A 17,515-nucleotide genomic window follows, 5' to 3' on the forward strand; every position below is an offset into this window, starting at 1 on the left:
TAAACATGAAACGTAGAAAAAAAATTCCTTCACACTTGCTATGTAGGTTCCTTTTTTATTTTTGTGCTTTTACAACTATCTTCGGAAAATATTCACTAGCAAATTTGAATGCTTCACTCTCATACTATATTCGCCGAAGTAGATTCTAATTTTTCGTTTAGTATCGAATCATATTTTATTGGATTGTAGCCGTCTTTGGTCCTACCTAAATACCACGCCCTGCGGACAAAGTTTCATCCAGTTTCATCTGTCGGCTTACAGTAACAAACGCGCCAACCCGTCCGTTCAAAATTAACTAGGCCAATCAAGCGGCTCGTGACGCGGGTGTTCTTTTTTATTTTTGTACTTTTAGATCCTTCATTGGAAGATATTCACTAGCAAATTTAAGTATTTTACTTTTATAGTGCACTAATTTACGTTAAAGGATTCCGATGTTCCGTTTACAATTAGTTCCGAATCATTTATTGAACTCTAGACGTTTTTGTCCCTATCTAAATACCGCGCTCCGCCGTAACAATTAGTTTTGTTCGTGGCTTACAGTAGCAGGTGTGCCACCCCGACCGTTCAAAAATAACTAGGCCAACCAAGCGGCTCGCGACGGCAGGTGTCTGTCACAGGTGGCTCAGTCTGCGGTCGGCTACCGCGTATTCGAGGATAGCGGGTTGTGCGTGTGCATCTTTTTGTTTAGCGAGGTCTGTGAATAGCGATATACGATTTACTCTCTTTTCACAAGTGATAGAAAGATCAATCAAATATAAACGCAAGAATGAGCCGTGTTCGGGAGTGTTTAGCCGATCGGATTAACGGATGGGAAAGATGAGTTTATTATACCGGAAAAGTGTGGGTACGATGAAAGTTTGACAAAAGGAATTATCCCATGTTCGAAAGGGGAATAGAAAATTGTTGGATACTATGCTAATCATAGCGGAGTCAGAATGCGAGAAGAAGAACTCGAAATATCACTTAAGGTACGAAACTCTTATAGAAGCCACAAAGTTTTAACTTATCCATCGAATTTTATCGAATAAACTCGATCGAACAATCGTCTACAGTTTCTATTCGATCACCGTTCGCACAATCAACATAAATACACCGTTAATATACTATGACGTTTTACACGAACGAAGAAAGGGGTGCACTTTGCACGCATACATCCGTGAAATAGATGCATCTGCCTTCTATCCGATCCGGCATGTGTATAACCGCAAATTATATGTCTATTGATACGAGTAAATTTATGCACTAATTGTAACCCTTGAATTAGCACATCATTACTTTAATATCATGGACAATAATTATATTACAGGCACTGCGTTTAAACGATAAAACTTTTGCACAATTATTGTTGACATTTATTGTACATATAATCTGTGCACGTGTTCAAATTCCGCGTACCTCAATAACAAGCCTTACGGTGCTTATTCGCGGATATTTTTACCCTCCGGCATATCAGTGTTAAATTCATGATCGTTATTCCTGGGAAATTACACGTATGACCTTACATACACAGGGCCGTAAGAAAGTAAGAATGCCTTTGCAGCTCCATCTTTGATTGTGTTAACGGTACACATGTGCATTATATGCGTGTGATTTTTCATCGGTGCCTTGTGTACCCGTATAAATATGTATTTACACATACATACATTCATGCATACCGCGGTTGGTGACATAAAGTTTTTTTCTTCCCGTCGTATCTTTTCGGGCTCAGGACACCGACCACATCACGATCGTAAATAAGTTTCTCTAACTCTCTGACTTGATGCTGTTTGTTTGAAGAAGTCAACGTCCTTGTATGTAGGTATTCTTTTTTATTTTTATTATTATTCGGTCCGCTCAACCAGCCGATTTTAATTAGCGATCGTCTTACAACTCGTTGCGTATAATGTACAATATTATAGACGCTGCGATAACTTCAGTGCAGTAGCCGAGTTGGCTATACACACACATATTCGACGAGACTGAAGTTAGTAACGTGCTCGTGACGAACCATTGGGATAAAAAATCACTATTTTTCCAATTTTACCACGATTTTTAAGGAACTAAGATTTCGAAATATGAGTGTGTTTTGTTTTATTACGGTTGAATGAATTTCATACAATTCAAATTCCTCCGCATTAATCGTTACGGCAACGTTACTAACTTCAATATGATCACATTCAGATATGTAATACAACTATATGTACTATACCTTATAAATAATATGTTACATCGTATCTATCCGGGGAGAAATTATGTACAAGGAAACGCGTTCTTAAAATATAATGAGACAAAACTCGATTTACATAAAGCTGTACGATGCGCGTTGATAAACGCAACATTCGGAATGTTGAATAAAAGTAAAAAGCAAGAAACTTACTAATTGGCTTTATAACTCTAACCAAATATCCTTAATTAATATATTAAAATATAAACTTGCTTTCATACTGCGCGAAAAGTTAACGAATACGTATTGCAATTATCAGTCACTTCCGGTAACTCTGAAACTTTCAGCAACATCTTTCGATCTTTATCAGGGTCACGGCTATGTTTTGTTCGAATCGAATTAATTAAATACGTTCATCGCGAAGCTATTAATTATAAATATAACCGTACACGCATATTCAGTGATGGAAACCTTTATGTCGAATGTCGAGTTTGCTCGTACTCATAAATATATTAACACGACGAGAAGATTTTGCGAAAACCAGTTTTGCCGATAAAAAAAAAAACACACACACACACACATTCCGGACTCGCATAGCAGCTAGTTCTTCTTTCCGTGGAATAATTTAGCGTTTCAAAATTAACGAGGATCACCATCCTGATCGTTATCATCATAATTATCTAGATTTTTAGATAGTCATATCCAAAATACGCAGCGATTTATAGAGCGTGCAAATCAAGACCAAATTCTCACAAATGACATTTTCGAATCTCTCACAATTAGTGGAAATAAGTTATGTACCTAGGAAACATGACGGTGGGTGAAAGCGGAGCAAGATGCGGACAAACTTGGGCTTCAACTTATAACACACGTCTCGCTCTACTCTATGAAAAATTTTAAGAGTCATTATTTACATTATATCTACACTTGCCAATACCTTACGGTACTTCACCTGTTCAAACAATTCTAATCCTATGCCCCTTTATAATATTTGAAATCATATTTTTCAGCCATAATATTATCGCCACACTGAGAGAAATTTTTAGTTCCGGTTACCGCTCAGTTCTTGACTATTTTCATTCTTTACCACAATAGAAAAATATAGTTCTAGGTAGAAAATGAAAATTAGTTTTATAGCTGTTACCGGAAAGTCTAGTATACGTTACTATTCTTTCTCATTACGATCACTGTTACTGTATTTTCTTGCAACTGTTGCTAAACTTTAACGCTCGTGAAACGATAAATTGACGTTAAAGCCTTGTTTAACTAAAAAAAGTAGAGTAAACCTCAGATAATGATTTTGCGTTGCAATTACCAAAAAATGATCGACGATAGCGCAAAATGGTTGGGCGTACCTCGTTTTTCGTAATTCCAACAATATTCAAAAAGTTTTTTTTTCAACGATACCTGTTTTAGTGAATTTTTCCAGTTACTGTAACAAATGAAATTTTTCTCAGTGTATAACTGTACAATAGCGACAATTCGGTTGCTCGATTATATTATAGATATGCACCTTATTGCTTAAAGTGCGTACACGTTGCCGTGACGAGACCCAATGAGAGTCCATGTATTCTTCGATTCATTTCCTGAATTCGAAGACCGGTTATTCAGGTGAATCCGGACTTCGGCCTTCCGCGATTTGACCCACTTCAAACTGTGCCTGCACGCCTAACTGTTAACCGATATTATAATTTGGCAGCGTGTTTAATTCTCGCGACAAATCGAGCCGCGGTTGTAGATAATATAAAATTTATACATAAAACGCGAATGGAAATTAAAAAATTATTTTATGTACGGTACACATTCGCGTTGAATAAATATTCGCCAATTAAAATGTGTTGATAGATTATACGTGACCGAAATATCAAGATAATGTATATATATATATATGTATAATAAGAAGTTGTTTCAACGAGGTAAAATTCACTAGCTTCTTTCCAAAAGTGAATAAATTTACTTCCCTATACAGCACACTCGTGTTTATCACATATAATACATTATGTATCCACGCTTTTACACCGAATAAAACTCACATGACTAATATATCGTATAAATATAGTTGCGGATATGAGATTGAAACGTCAATTTTTTAAACATAAACATAATCAATTTCGTATTCATTATCGACCATCGATCAGGCGTTAAATGTGCAAACGTCTGCCTAAATAAAAATTCTCTGCAAGAATGTTGATTATCATATTACTGATCGAAGAGGAGTACTAAAAAATGCTGTGAATGCCATTCTTAATTAAGAAAAGATATTAAAAAAACTGCCAAGGCCAATATTTTCTAAGGAATTTGTTGTTGTTTTTTTTTTTCTTTCTTTTCGGAAGAAAAATAGCTTTTAATTCTGCCTTTCTTAATTCTCCTCTTGAATTGACGAAGTTGAAACGTAGTTGACGGTATCGTGAACCATGGTTTACTATTATAGGTGGTCATAGTGGGAAACGGTGCCGTAGGAAAATCGTCCATGATACAAAGATTCTGCAAAGGAACATACACGAGGGATTACAAGAAGACAATCGGTGTTGATTTTCTGGAACGACAAATAGAGTAAGTAGAATACTCTACACGTACTGAAATTGCATAGCATTACATAAATTATACACAGGGATAGTATAATTCGCACGTTGAGCATGCTGAAACATGGCAAAGCACGAAATGACGTTCTGGTAATAAGTTACGTTCGATTCTTCGCTCGAACAATCTTCTGCACGTCGTATCAAAATTTAAGAAAGAACAAAAATTTCGTGCTTCAGAAAGCTGATTATTATGTGACAAGTTCTGAGTTTGTTATTTTGCTCTCACTCTCTCTCTCTCTCTCTTCTCGGTAGTTTCATCTTAATACAATCTTTCGATCTAGGTACACATTATGTTACAAACGTGGGTGTTGGTATGTGGAATAGGCAAAGTGTGAAGGCTACACTGTCTAGTTCCATGTCGAGAAATTTGTGTCGGCCTGTCCTACTGGTTTATATTGCACTCGCTCCCAGTTCCTCTCTTTCTCCTGCCCTACCTCGTTCTGTCACATAAAGTGTCATACACACGTATAATAATAATAACATACGCGCTTCACGCATGTTCTCTGTTGCGATAACTCGTTATTTTTCACGCTCTTGATAAATCCGCGTTGAAATGTTTTTTTTTTTTTTTTTTTTTATACATATACTCAGCTGAAATAATATTTACGCGGAAGTTTGTTCGATTATTTATAAACTCCTTTCATATGGCATTCTACTTCTTATTTACTTACTTTGCTTTATTTTAAATTATACTTATATATGTATAGTTTATATTCAGGACAGATTACGTATAATTGTACAAACGTGTCGTATACATTTATATAATAAGTGAAAAATTGAAAAGATTTAAAGTAGCAAAATAGGCAAATGATTGCCATCAATTATACCCCGAGTCCGTTCGCAGAAATGAAATTCAAATGATCGCTACCACTGGTATTACACCCATGTTTTCTCCACGGCTATTTATCTCTCTAGGTGTCTACGCATGTGTATGCAATGATATTTACTCACATATGTGTATATGTACGCATATTATTATCGGTTAATAATTTAGTATTAATTTCGCTTCCGCGGTGCATGTATATCAGATCGTCAATCATTTCTTTATTCGTATATATATGTGTATAACATACGCATAACACGACATATCAACGATCTCTCACTATTAGGTGTTGGACATTATTACCGAATAATTGCCGCTTCCGCAGCATAAATTACTTATCCACATAGCATGTCGTATATTTTTCGCAATATTACGTTAACGATGTTAGTATTATATTATAATTTCATCGTTTGTGAGCAACCTTCGCGTATAATGAATTTCGGCTTGAGATTGAGCTCTTAATAAAACTATTACAATTGTACATCTCAAGTCCTAAAGGTTTTTATTTTTATAAAAATTGCAGCTGTGCAAAAAATAAAAAAAAAAAAAATCATACAAATACGACGAGTCAATTTCCATTCGTGGAGAATAGTTTTATCCGTATCAAGCTGTAAAAATTCAGGAAATCTTTTCGATATGCGAGCAAATCGTTCATTACTCAACTTTTCAAATTCTTTTCAAATGTAACTAGTCACTTATAGCTGCAATTGTAATACCATCGTTCGTCATACTTTAGAACCCCAGAATATATACGTATATTACCGTATATAGGTACAACACACACGGCTGGACGCATGAATATTTTCTCTCGATCACGTCCTAAATATATTAATTGCAAAACGAACACGTCGAACTGAATTATTTGCATCTAAATGCGAATTTTTTTGTTACTGATTAATCGTACGAACGACTCGAGAGGATGAAATTTTGGAAACATTCGAATTACACGTCTCTCTTCGTGATAATAATAAGAATGATAATAATATAATCAAAAGACCAACTTGATCCTCATCCTTTCAGTCGTAGTGGTTAGTATTCTTACCACCTATTTTATATTCATTTCTTTGCGCATTTTGAGAATTTTTCAACATATTTCTTCGCGGAATTTTTGCTATTTCTGACAGTATACTGATAGGTATGTTTTACCGTGATTACGAATCCAAAATCGGATTCTAAAAATTCAAGACGGTAGACCCAACATGGCGGATGAGAATATCAAATTCAATGGAATTTGGAAAAAAAAAACTTTCTCCATAGGTTTTTGGTATCGCTGATTACGAATTTGAATTCAGATTTTGAAAATTAGCGACCCCGAAAACCCTTGTAAAGAGTTCGTCGACCGTATTCGATCAAATTTATAATTTTCGTCCGCCATATCGGATCGGCCATTTTGAATTTTCAAAATCTGATTTCAGATTCGTAAACAGCAACACCAAAAACCATAGAATACTATCTTGTTGTAAAAGTTTTCTCGGCAGAGTAATATATGATTCAAGCGGTTCGAGATGTTATTTTTTAAATAAATGACAAGATGTGGAATAATACGAATAAAAAAATAAACAACTCACGAATGTTTCTCCCTGTAACAGAGTCGACGCCGAAGACGTACGCCTTATGCTCTGGGACACCGCTGGTCAAGAGGAATTTGACGCTATTACAGCTGCCTACTACAGGGGAGCTCACGCCTGTGTTCTCGCTTATTCGGCGACGGACAGACAATCTTTCGACGCGATACCATCCTGGAAATTGAAGGTAGCTATCTACTATGAATACTAAATTCTCGTCTGGGAAGTCAGCTGGCTGTTCGGAATTCTTCTTCAGATAAGTATAGGTACAAAAAACTCCGACGCCGAGTTACATCTTGATGGAAGAAAAAAAGAAACAATCGAAAAGTACTATATGTGAGGAAAAAAAATTTGTTAATAAATAATCAAAACACTAGAAATTTTGATTAATCGATAATCTTTGAAGAAATTATTTCTATAGCTTGAAGAATTGAAACCTACCTGAATCAGATGAATGCAACGTGATGCTAGATTTTTCGACCTCTTGGTCTCTGATATTCGAATTGCGATGTATTACAGAAAACTTCGCGATACACGCGGTTTACTCTAGAAGCAAGTCGGATGAATTAAAGATATGTACGAAGAGGTCGAGTCTATTAGAAACAGGCTCTGGAATACCTTTAAATAAAATCCGGTTTCGAGACCAAGTTCTTTCTCTGGAAACTCATAAAATGTATTCTCAACTATAAGCTCGCGAGTACCGAGACCGATGGACGAGATGAAGGTGCAGGGAGATGCAACTCCGTTGGCGTAGACTCTTTGCCCTTGTACGTAGCCAGAAGAAGTAATTTTAAAAGTTGAGAGAACTCGGCAGGAAATACAAGCGTGTAAAGAGTCTAGCTTAAAAGACGGAAGGTGTACTTCGCCTGTTCGAAAATACATTGTTATACGGTTATAGGTGTACCTATGTACAATTTGTACAATTTAGGGTGTGTCATTTTAGGGCGATATATTTTTTTTTTTAAGCTCATCGGCTTGGGAGAACCAATCCAAGATTTATAAATAATTTATAGGTCATAAAGAGCCGAATGCTGCACGAATCAACTATACGGCGAAATTCGGAATATGTGCTTTAAAATTTTGTTTTTTTCAACGCGAATTCAGGATCGTTAATATAATTCCTTCGAGCGGTATTCGTGATGTCACACACTCGATATAACGACATTCATATATTCGTATTCTGTTTATTCTGACACGCGTGCATGTACACAAAATTATATGCGATCGTGTGCGGTTTATTTTCTTAAGAATTCTCAAGTATTTACACTTTACTCGAGGTTCCCATGATTACATTTACGTTTCGACAATATAATGACATGAAATAGAAATACACACCAATGGATTGAATTTTTACAGGTAGAAAATGAATGCGGAGAAATCCCGACTGTCCTAGTACAGAACAAAATGGATCTGGTCGATCAATGCGTTATAGACCCGTAAGTTATACATTTCACTAAATTTATGTGTTGTAAAGTTTTCTATCTTTTTATGCGAAATTGAAATACGATAAAATGAAATATGCAACGTGATTTATAGCGACGCCTTTCTTTTACCACTTATGTCTATTTTTATCTTCCCATATTCGCGTATTACCTTATTGCACACTACACTGCAATATCGTTGTGCAGTTTGAGAACAAGATACTTTCTCCTTGGTATATATATAAGGTATATAAAACTGCAGTTTAATTTCCGCGCCAACGTTTATAATACCGCGATTTAATTACTCCGATAAATAACTTCGCGGATCACAGCGGGGCTGTTAAATAAATCTAATCATACACGCGTATGATTTTACCAATTTACATTGTTATTATTATTATTATTATTATTATTTTCAATACGGTTGTACGTACAATACATACAAATACTTTACCCTTTGCACATATATACATATATATGTATATTTATATATAAGGTAGACTTATAAAATCGTTGCTTATACATACGTATTAATATTTATGACTGAATTTTATAATTTTCTTTTCTTTTTTTCCTTGCTGTTTTCCTCAGAGAAGAAGCCGAAAGACTGAGCAGAGCCCTCGGCTGTAAGCTCTTGAGAACTTCCGTCAAAGAGGACGTCGGGGTCGTAGGAGTATTTCGACATTTGGCGTCCCGATGTCTCCACGAGATGCGAAGATGCGAGGATGACTTTCAGGACGATCTTAGGCTATACTCGGCGGGGCCAAGGTCTCCATCGGTCATAAGTACGTCCCGCGTAATCATTATACGTAATTAAGCTTGGATATCATTCGTAAGATTTATATTACACATTATACGCAGCATATATCCTATTACATACGCTTCGTCATTATTTTACAATGAAAGAACTGCCTTTTAAAGAGCCTGAAAAAGATTCGGTTCCGTGCCAGCTACCGTATTTCTCGGGGCGTTGAAATAAAACAAACAAACAAAAAAAAAAAAAAACACAACAACATATATTTTCATCGCAAACTCTTTATCTAATTTCAGGAATGATTCATTATTTTTCGTTCTTTTGTTACACGCTAAACGTTACGGTATCGATTTTCCGATATCACAATTTGTTATCGCGACTCGCGAACAGTTGTGCCGGTTTAATGAAATTCTTCATAGTCCTTAATTTTTCATGGAAAATTATTTTTTTCCCGTTATAATATATAAGATGTACGATATATTCGTAGCGAGAGCCCGAGCAATGTTCGCTCTGCGTACGTTTGCTTCTACAAAATGATCATGTGCCTAAATTTATTTTATAAAATTTCAAATTCACACGACGATTGTGTCACAATTTCATGGTTATTAATTTAGTCGTATTAATCATTTCTGTGACTTCCTTTCTCTCGAACTCTGACGCAAACCTGCAACCTGTTCGTTACATCGGGTTTGTTCTACTCAGCCCTTTTTAAATACTCGAGAGTAAATTGCTATATAATACAAATCATTATTGTTAGAAACAAATAGATCGAAAATGTCGTGAAAATTTAAGGAATAATTTATTTCCGAGAAAGTTAACGCTCTGCGCATATACATGTTTTACATAAATTATAAGTTTTAGGGATCGCTGATTAAGAATTTGAAATCGGAATTAAAAAATTCAAGATGGTGGATTCGATATGGCGGACGAAAATTTCAAATTCGGTAGAATCCGGGGAAACAACTCTGTCCAGGGTTTCTTAGGGCCGCTGATCACGAATCTGAAATTATATTTTGAAAATTCATTATGGCGAATCTAATCAGTGACCCCGAAAACCCCTGCATAAAGTTTTTTGACCGTATTCGTTCAAATTTGAAATCTTCGTCCGCCACATCGGGTCCGCCATCTTGAATTTTTAATATCTGATTTCAGATTTATAATCAGCGACCCCAAAAACCAAGTAATACTATATTGTTATAAAAATTGACTCGGCACAATAAAGGGTGACTCGAGGGGTCAACTCCGAAAGTGTTTCGATTTAGTTGGGCCAGAATCAGCAAGCGGTATGCAGTAATTATACTGTGTACATAAATCGTCTGTAAATATGTGTATGTAGGTATGCGTACGTACCTAATATATGTACACATTGTGGTAGCCGATGACCGCTGTGACGTCAGAAGACTTTATAGTTCTAAGTATAAGGATCGATAGAGCAACGGATATGGCCAAGGAGAAACTACACAGTAGGATCATAGAATACCTCGGGTGCTTCAAGTTTTTCGTCACGCGATATATCTTGTATGTACCGCGAAAACCGTAGGTTCCAATTCTTAATTTTATACAGTATTTATCATTATTTTATTCATCCGATTTCTTCCGCGATAAATTCCCCCTCTAAATATACCATGGCTCTCGTATTTTCTACACGAGTTACAAACCGAATTGGCATTATATATTAATTCTTGTCGGCCTTCTGCCACGTGTAATTATTTTTCAACGCGAAATTATTTCGTTATTAATGTATCGAATGTCACGAACGTTGACGGACTCGTATTATATAGCTTACGGAACACAAACTTCCATTTGACAAGAATAGAAGTGAAAAGGAACAGAACAAACAAGCACAGTAACAATCGATCAGTGTCCCCTTAAAGCACGGAGCTTTTTGCCTCAGCAGAGGTTCTTGGTTCAACGAGGCTGAAGAATATCAGCGAATGAGAAATAGCATTCGTCATTTTCGTGATATGTATTCTCTGCGCCCGTGACCTGGGATGAGAAAAAGAATTCATCCATGCGAATTGCGTTTTACGGCTCCCGCTGCAGCAGAAGGAGCAAAGAAATTACGCGACACAGGAAATTCATTGTCAGCACGAGTGCCTACCCATCTCAACTCCCGCATTAAAAGCTTATACGCACCGTTATATGATCCTTAATTAATTATACCGGTGCACCTGAGCCTTAATATCGCGTTAATTATCTTAACCGCATAGGGAATAGTATTAATTATAATATCGTATAACAATTGTAATAATTTTACAACGTTAACGTTCCAGGTGCCTTTAGTCCCAACGGATCAACGGGTGGTCGAAGCGCCGGGAATGGAACGATAGTTTTGCGACCAGGAGGTAGTAAAACCCGGACTCATAGGAAGAAGAATTTCGTCAAAAATGCCTGCAGACTTTTATAGCGACGACACATTATACCCAGTTATACCGATACGGCCGCAGTCAGCTAATGCCCAATTTTTACTTCAACGGAGATTCGTCGCAACGTCCACTTTTCGCGCGTATACCGACGAGAAACTTTTTGGGAAAAACTCACGAACGCACACAAGTCGTTAATATAAGAGAACGTTGTGAAGTACGCGCGATGAATCTAATCATAAGTTGAATGTATGTAATCCAAACCGTCCGCAAAATATGTACAACGATACCTATTATATGTATAGGTAGTCTGACAGAAAGAATTATGACCGTCCATCTAGAGACGTAAGAAGATTTATTTTACTCCTGTACATGTGCCGGTCCGTAACTTTAGGCACGGGGTTAAAGGAACCAGGTACCCAGTGATTTAATGACGTGGTATCTTAGACACGTAGATTTTATCGTTATTTTATTATACGAGAAGATGGAAATCCGCGGTCCGTATATTGGAGTAAAGTAATTATATAGTAACAGAGAAATCGAAAATCATTTTAAAACTACATAGTTACATAATACGTAGGAGTTACTGCGAAATAACTATAATAGTGGTAGGTGTAAATCTTTAAATATGATTTTACAGTAATTTGTAAATATGTATTTTATTTTTCATATACTCTATACAGATTGATTAATAATTTTGTTATTTCACGTCTCGTTTCTTTCCACTTTTTCTTCTTTTTTTTTTTCACTTTCCCGCAATTCACTGCGACTATAATTTCTATAATTTTAGTTTACTTTTTCAATTTTATAGGAGCAATATTAAAATTAATACATTATATACTATACGCATATACATATATAGACAGGTGTAATAATGATATAGAGTATTTATGTTATACACGTTGTAATTTGTAATAACAATAATATTATATAATGAATATCGAGAACAATCGTTGGTAATAATGCGACAGGCTGCGAATCAATTGGTTTTTTCGTTTATACACCAATTTAATGAATCGCATGAGAAGAAAATATGTAAAGAATGAAAAAACGCTGTCCGCATACGGTAGTCATATGAAAATGAATTAGAAGGATGGATGTGTGTACCTACGCCGAAATAATTAACCAAATACAATAAACAAAGAATTACTTATCGCATAGAGAAAAGAAAGAGAATGATGAAACAGAAACTTACCTGTCAATCATTAGAACGTAATTATCGTCAAAATTGCGTTATAGGTATAACGGGTGCTTGTCGTGTGCATTATGTATTGAACAGACGTATGAGCTTAACCGTTGCCCAGGATAAGAAAAAAATATAGTGTACATTATGAAATGCATAGTATATATTCGGTAGTGAATCTCCTTACGTGAATGCAGTCGCGATCAGTGCCGTAGAAGAGCCGGAAATCGAGTTTCGTATACTTGGACAATGCACGATACGAAAAAAAAAAATTTCAGAATGCAATAACAAATAACGATATTAGTGTTAAGCGCACACGTAAAGTATGAAGGGAACTGCAATCTCGAGTACACGTATTTTTCTGTTGTCCGACGGGTGGCCTTCACCTTTTACAAGGCCTTGCGGAAGAGCCAATGACCGAGTATAAGTGTACCTATATATATAGGTAAGTATGTTATATACCTGTAATACCTCGCAGGCATCACCAGACACCTGTGAGTTACGCGTAACAACTTGAGTATACATGATAAAAAAAATTGAAAAAATAAAAAATACTATACGTATGTTTGTACGCAAGTATGTACAGCGTTGCGTGCTCGTGTAACTTACAATTAGTCGAAACTCGTCGTACACATTGGAGCCCGCACAATACGTATTCCACGATGAATTTATCATTTTATTACAGCGATTACAGTGGTGAATATGCAAATTCATGTCTGAAAACCAAGATACGTGGTTATAAATTACTGGGGCTAAAGACATTTTTACTATCAAAAACGCGTTAGCTGTATTGTGTAATAAAATTACGGCCTTTTAGATATGTTGTAAAATTGATAAGACTAATGAAAGAATTGATAAAATTGATGATTGGGTAACTTTGTGACGAAGATGCGGTATTTGCCTGAACAAAGAATACAAATTATTCAGCGTAGAAAATTACCATTGCAATGAATTTTACGTTTCAGCATAAATTTTTATTTAGACACGATTGAAACACATTGCGCTTATACGTATACATGTATATGTGTATTATATAATAATACCGGGAAAATTATATAGGAATGGCAGCTTGACACATTTATTGGAGACAATTTGATGTTTAAGGTCCGATTTATACCTATATATGTGTGTCGTTACGACCAATGAATATTTTTGTGGAAAAGGCATATTGATAAACTTACATTCTTTTCTGTCTTTTCGATGTTTGTATTCCACATGAATGTCCATTATCACAGCAATGACAATAGACATGATTTTTACACAATATACATATACTATATACATATAATGTATACGGATTATAAATAGCAGGTCAACTATGTCTGTGAAACATATCCGTATAAAAAAGAAAAAACGTTCGTACTCTATCACATAGAGTGCAGCCCAGTGCTACGCGTTTATTATAAGATTACAGGATAAAAATTACATATGTTATTAGGAATTTGATAAAAAAATAAGGCTTTTATGCTAGAACACAATGTAACAAGACTTGATGACTCTCGATAGTCTTCCCAATTGTATAACAGCTTTTAATAATAACAAGAGACATTACATTGTCTTGAAATAATCGTCATTTTCTATGACGTCTTATCAGTCGAAATAAATTTGATTTAGTCGCAATCAATTTATAGATTATGATGAAGTAATTTTTTTCACGAATTTTCTTTAACCTTTTATCACACATGTATACCTAAGCTAACAATTGATGATACAACTTTTATAGTATAACAGTTGCGACCAATTGTAAAAATATAAGGAACAGGTTCTATATTTCTCGCACCAGGTTCGAATTTGATTTTAATTCAATCGATTAGAAAAACAGTATTATTCTATTCAAGAATTATTCTATTTATATTTGAATAAAAAAATAATTCCGTTTTCTCTGGAAGTCGCAATTTAAAAAAAAGTCTTTTAATACGTGCGTTGCAGACGATTGTGCCTATTATTCAACAGATCAAAAGTATTACAAACTCTTTAATATGTTTTAATTTGTCGTAGTGTAATATCAAGTATTTGAATTAAATTAGGAATTATCATTGGGTAGTTTTTCTTTTTCACATTACATGTAATAAATAAGTACAGAAAACGGACTGACAGCAAACAGACCAAACTTTCGATTTAGATTAAATTTGATTTCTTCCTCTAATGTAGCTGAATGGTAATTCATATTTTCATGCTCTATACGTTAGCTATGTGTTATCAGAGTTGCTTTTTATCTACAATCGTTAATATGAAATTCGAACTTTTCTCTTCATTGTCATTTAGCTTGTTCTCTAGGAAATTGAGGAACACCTGCAATCTGGTTGATCAATTATGAGGAAATGATATCTGCAATGTTTCATTGAAAATGTTGCTTCTTTGCTATGGAACTCTAATAATATACTATGTTAAAGACCATGATGGTATATAATATGATTGCTCGAAAGTCAAAGTAAAGAGAAATCTTCTCAATAAGCTCTTAAACGTATATTCGTTAAAATTATATTGTATGCATCTTACTAATGTAATCTAGCAGCCCCTGCAGTCTTTTTTTGATACGCTTTTGATCATCTAAAGTACAACCTAAAATGGCAGACTCGAAAACTTGTTCTGAATATTCCGGACCATGGGAAGTACAAGCACTCATGAACCTCCTACATCGCTCTCGTGTAGCCTGGGGATCTTCTTGCAATTGGATGACCAAGCTGTCGATCAAATCATTTACCTGTAACAAAACATACGACGTCAGATCGGATCAGATATTCTAAGGACTAAAAAATTGTGACGAATAGTTTTCACTGGTTAATTATCAATTATAAATAATTCGATGTAGAATATCCGAATAAATCATTTTAAATTTCACTAAATATGTTAGCTATATCGAATATTCATCACCAGCAATTCATGCTACAGCAAATGCCTTAACAACGGTTTTGAAATCGTACGTCTCTCAAGATATGAAAAATCCTATTCTAGTATTATAAACTATTACCACATATTAAATTTTCTACCACCCTAGTAATATAATCAATTATTGACATATAAGCAGGCAGTGTTGGTCTTGATGCAAGCCATGAAAAAGTGACGATTACGTTAGCTGGCCACCCAGTGGTCAACCAATATCAAGCCAGTGGTCTGTTACATCTATTTTATTATGGAAATTAATTACCTACTCACTAATTAAAAAAGTAATTGTGTTACCAAAATATAAATATAAAAAAATAAAATAACTGCGTAATTACGTGGAAAAACATAGATAAAATAGGATGTTTAATGGTTACGTATAATGATTTTCATTCAGCAAAACATCAATCATAAAAAAGTCTTTCCTACCTTGTGCAGAGATTCTTCTTGATCTGTATTTCGCTGAGTTTCAATGAGGATTTCAACTGTCGAGGTCCGCACCCACAACCTCTCCACCGATCTCATGATTTCTTCTCTCTCCTCTACTCGGTTATAGAATAAAAAAATAATTGATTAAAAGTGATTGTGGATAATGGTGTTAGATATGAAATAGAAAGAATCATAGCAATATTTCACAATTCACGGTGAAAACACAATTTTGTTTACAGGTTTGTCTTTTTCTATTACAGCAGTAGGAAATTTTGGGAAAATTCTTTACTACGTGTTGTTATCTCATTATTTCGTAGCAACGTGAACTCGGGGATTCCTGTTGTTTCCGTTAACCTCTAGAATTTTCTGTTCATAGTTGTTGTCAACGGATTTAAATGGATCGAACTTACCGAACTCGATCCAAACTTACCGGTCACTAATTCAAATACACTTTCGTTGTTTTGAAGCGCGTCCAACGTGCTTAATAAGTTCTCTTTCTTTTCCTCAAGCTCCCACGCTTCTCTTCTCAACTCCTCAACACGAGCCTCGACCTGATCGAGGATACTGACTAACCTATCTCTCTGTTTGTTGTCCATGATTTCTGCAAACTGGCTATTATCTCCCACTCGTAATTACTTCGAGACGACACTTTTACCGTAATTCCAATTAACGTCTATTAAAACTTCCGAAAAAATAGTGTTTCACAATTTTACAACCCGGTGGAACAACACGTTACGAGTGATAATTCATTTCCTTTGGATCTGACAGCCTTCGTGGATCTGACAATCAATCGGTACTCAGCACCTATATGTATGTATAATTTTTCGATGGGAAACATCGCGAAAGTTCGGTACCAACTGCTGAGTGCGACACTGGTATGTGGCGCATTGGCGTATCGAGTAGAAAATGTCTTTCATTGGCCCGATCTAACGGAAGGCGGTACGTCGGCTGCTGTGCATGCTTATGCAGAAAATAGGAGGTGTTATTATTTATGTACGGTCAAAAATGCAGCCGACTGCAGCTGTGATTGTAAAAATTTTATGGATAATAAATGCAGAAACGGACGTGAATACACATGATATCAGTCAACGCATGATAGTTGCTGTTAGTATGTATATTACACATTGTATACAAATTATGCGAATATCCCGCCAAAATTGTTAAAATGACAGGCGCAGAGCTGGCGCATAAAACGGCACGCAATTGATACGAACAAAGTATATATACTTTGCTTCATATAAGTAGAATTATAAGTCTATGCTTTGCATGTAAACCTATTCGAAAATATTGAGAATTTAAGAATCGTGCCGGCTCAGCTGTGTGCGAGATTTGCATTTACGTCAAACGACAACCAGCCGCATTCGCAAAC

The 17,515-nt window shown here is 35.4% G+C and overlaps 2 protein-coding genes across 2 annotated transcripts; one reads left to right on the forward strand and one right to left on the reverse strand.

Annotated features, from left to right (window-relative positions):
• Window positions 1-615: 615 nt before the first annotated feature.
• Window positions 616-14,724, forward strand: Rab23 (RAS oncogene family member Rab23). Its single transcript, XM_046625309.2, has 6 exons — window positions 616-968; window positions 4,575-4,696; window positions 7,138-7,300; window positions 8,470-8,549; window positions 9,126-9,319; window positions 11,562-14,724. The coding sequence occupies exons 1-6, from the start codon at window positions 936-938 to the stop codon at window positions 11,693-11,695; spliced, it is 726 nt and encodes a 241-aa protein (XP_046481265.1). The 5' UTR covers window positions 616-935; the 3' UTR covers window positions 11,696-14,724.
• LOC124218668 (BAG family molecular chaperone regulator 2) lies at window positions 14,720-16,983 on the reverse strand. The gene is made up of 3 exons (XM_046625312.2): window positions 16,577-16,983; window positions 16,147-16,259; window positions 14,720-15,538 (listed from the first exon to the last, which is right to left on the reverse strand). The coding sequence occupies exons 1-3, from the start codon at window positions 16,740-16,742 to the stop codon at window positions 15,314-15,316; spliced, it is 504 nt and encodes a 167-aa protein (XP_046481268.1). The 5' UTR covers window positions 16,743-16,983; the 3' UTR covers window positions 14,720-15,313.
• Between the last annotated feature and the right edge of the window lie 532 nt (window positions 16,984-17,515).

The sequence above is a fragment of the Neodiprion pinetum genome, chromosome 5 (assembly GCF_021155775.2).
Source record: "Neodiprion pinetum isolate iyNeoPine1 chromosome 5, iyNeoPine1.2, whole genome shotgun sequence".
NCBI lineage: Eukaryota > Metazoa > Arthropoda > Insecta > Hymenoptera > Diprionidae > Neodiprion > Neodiprion pinetum.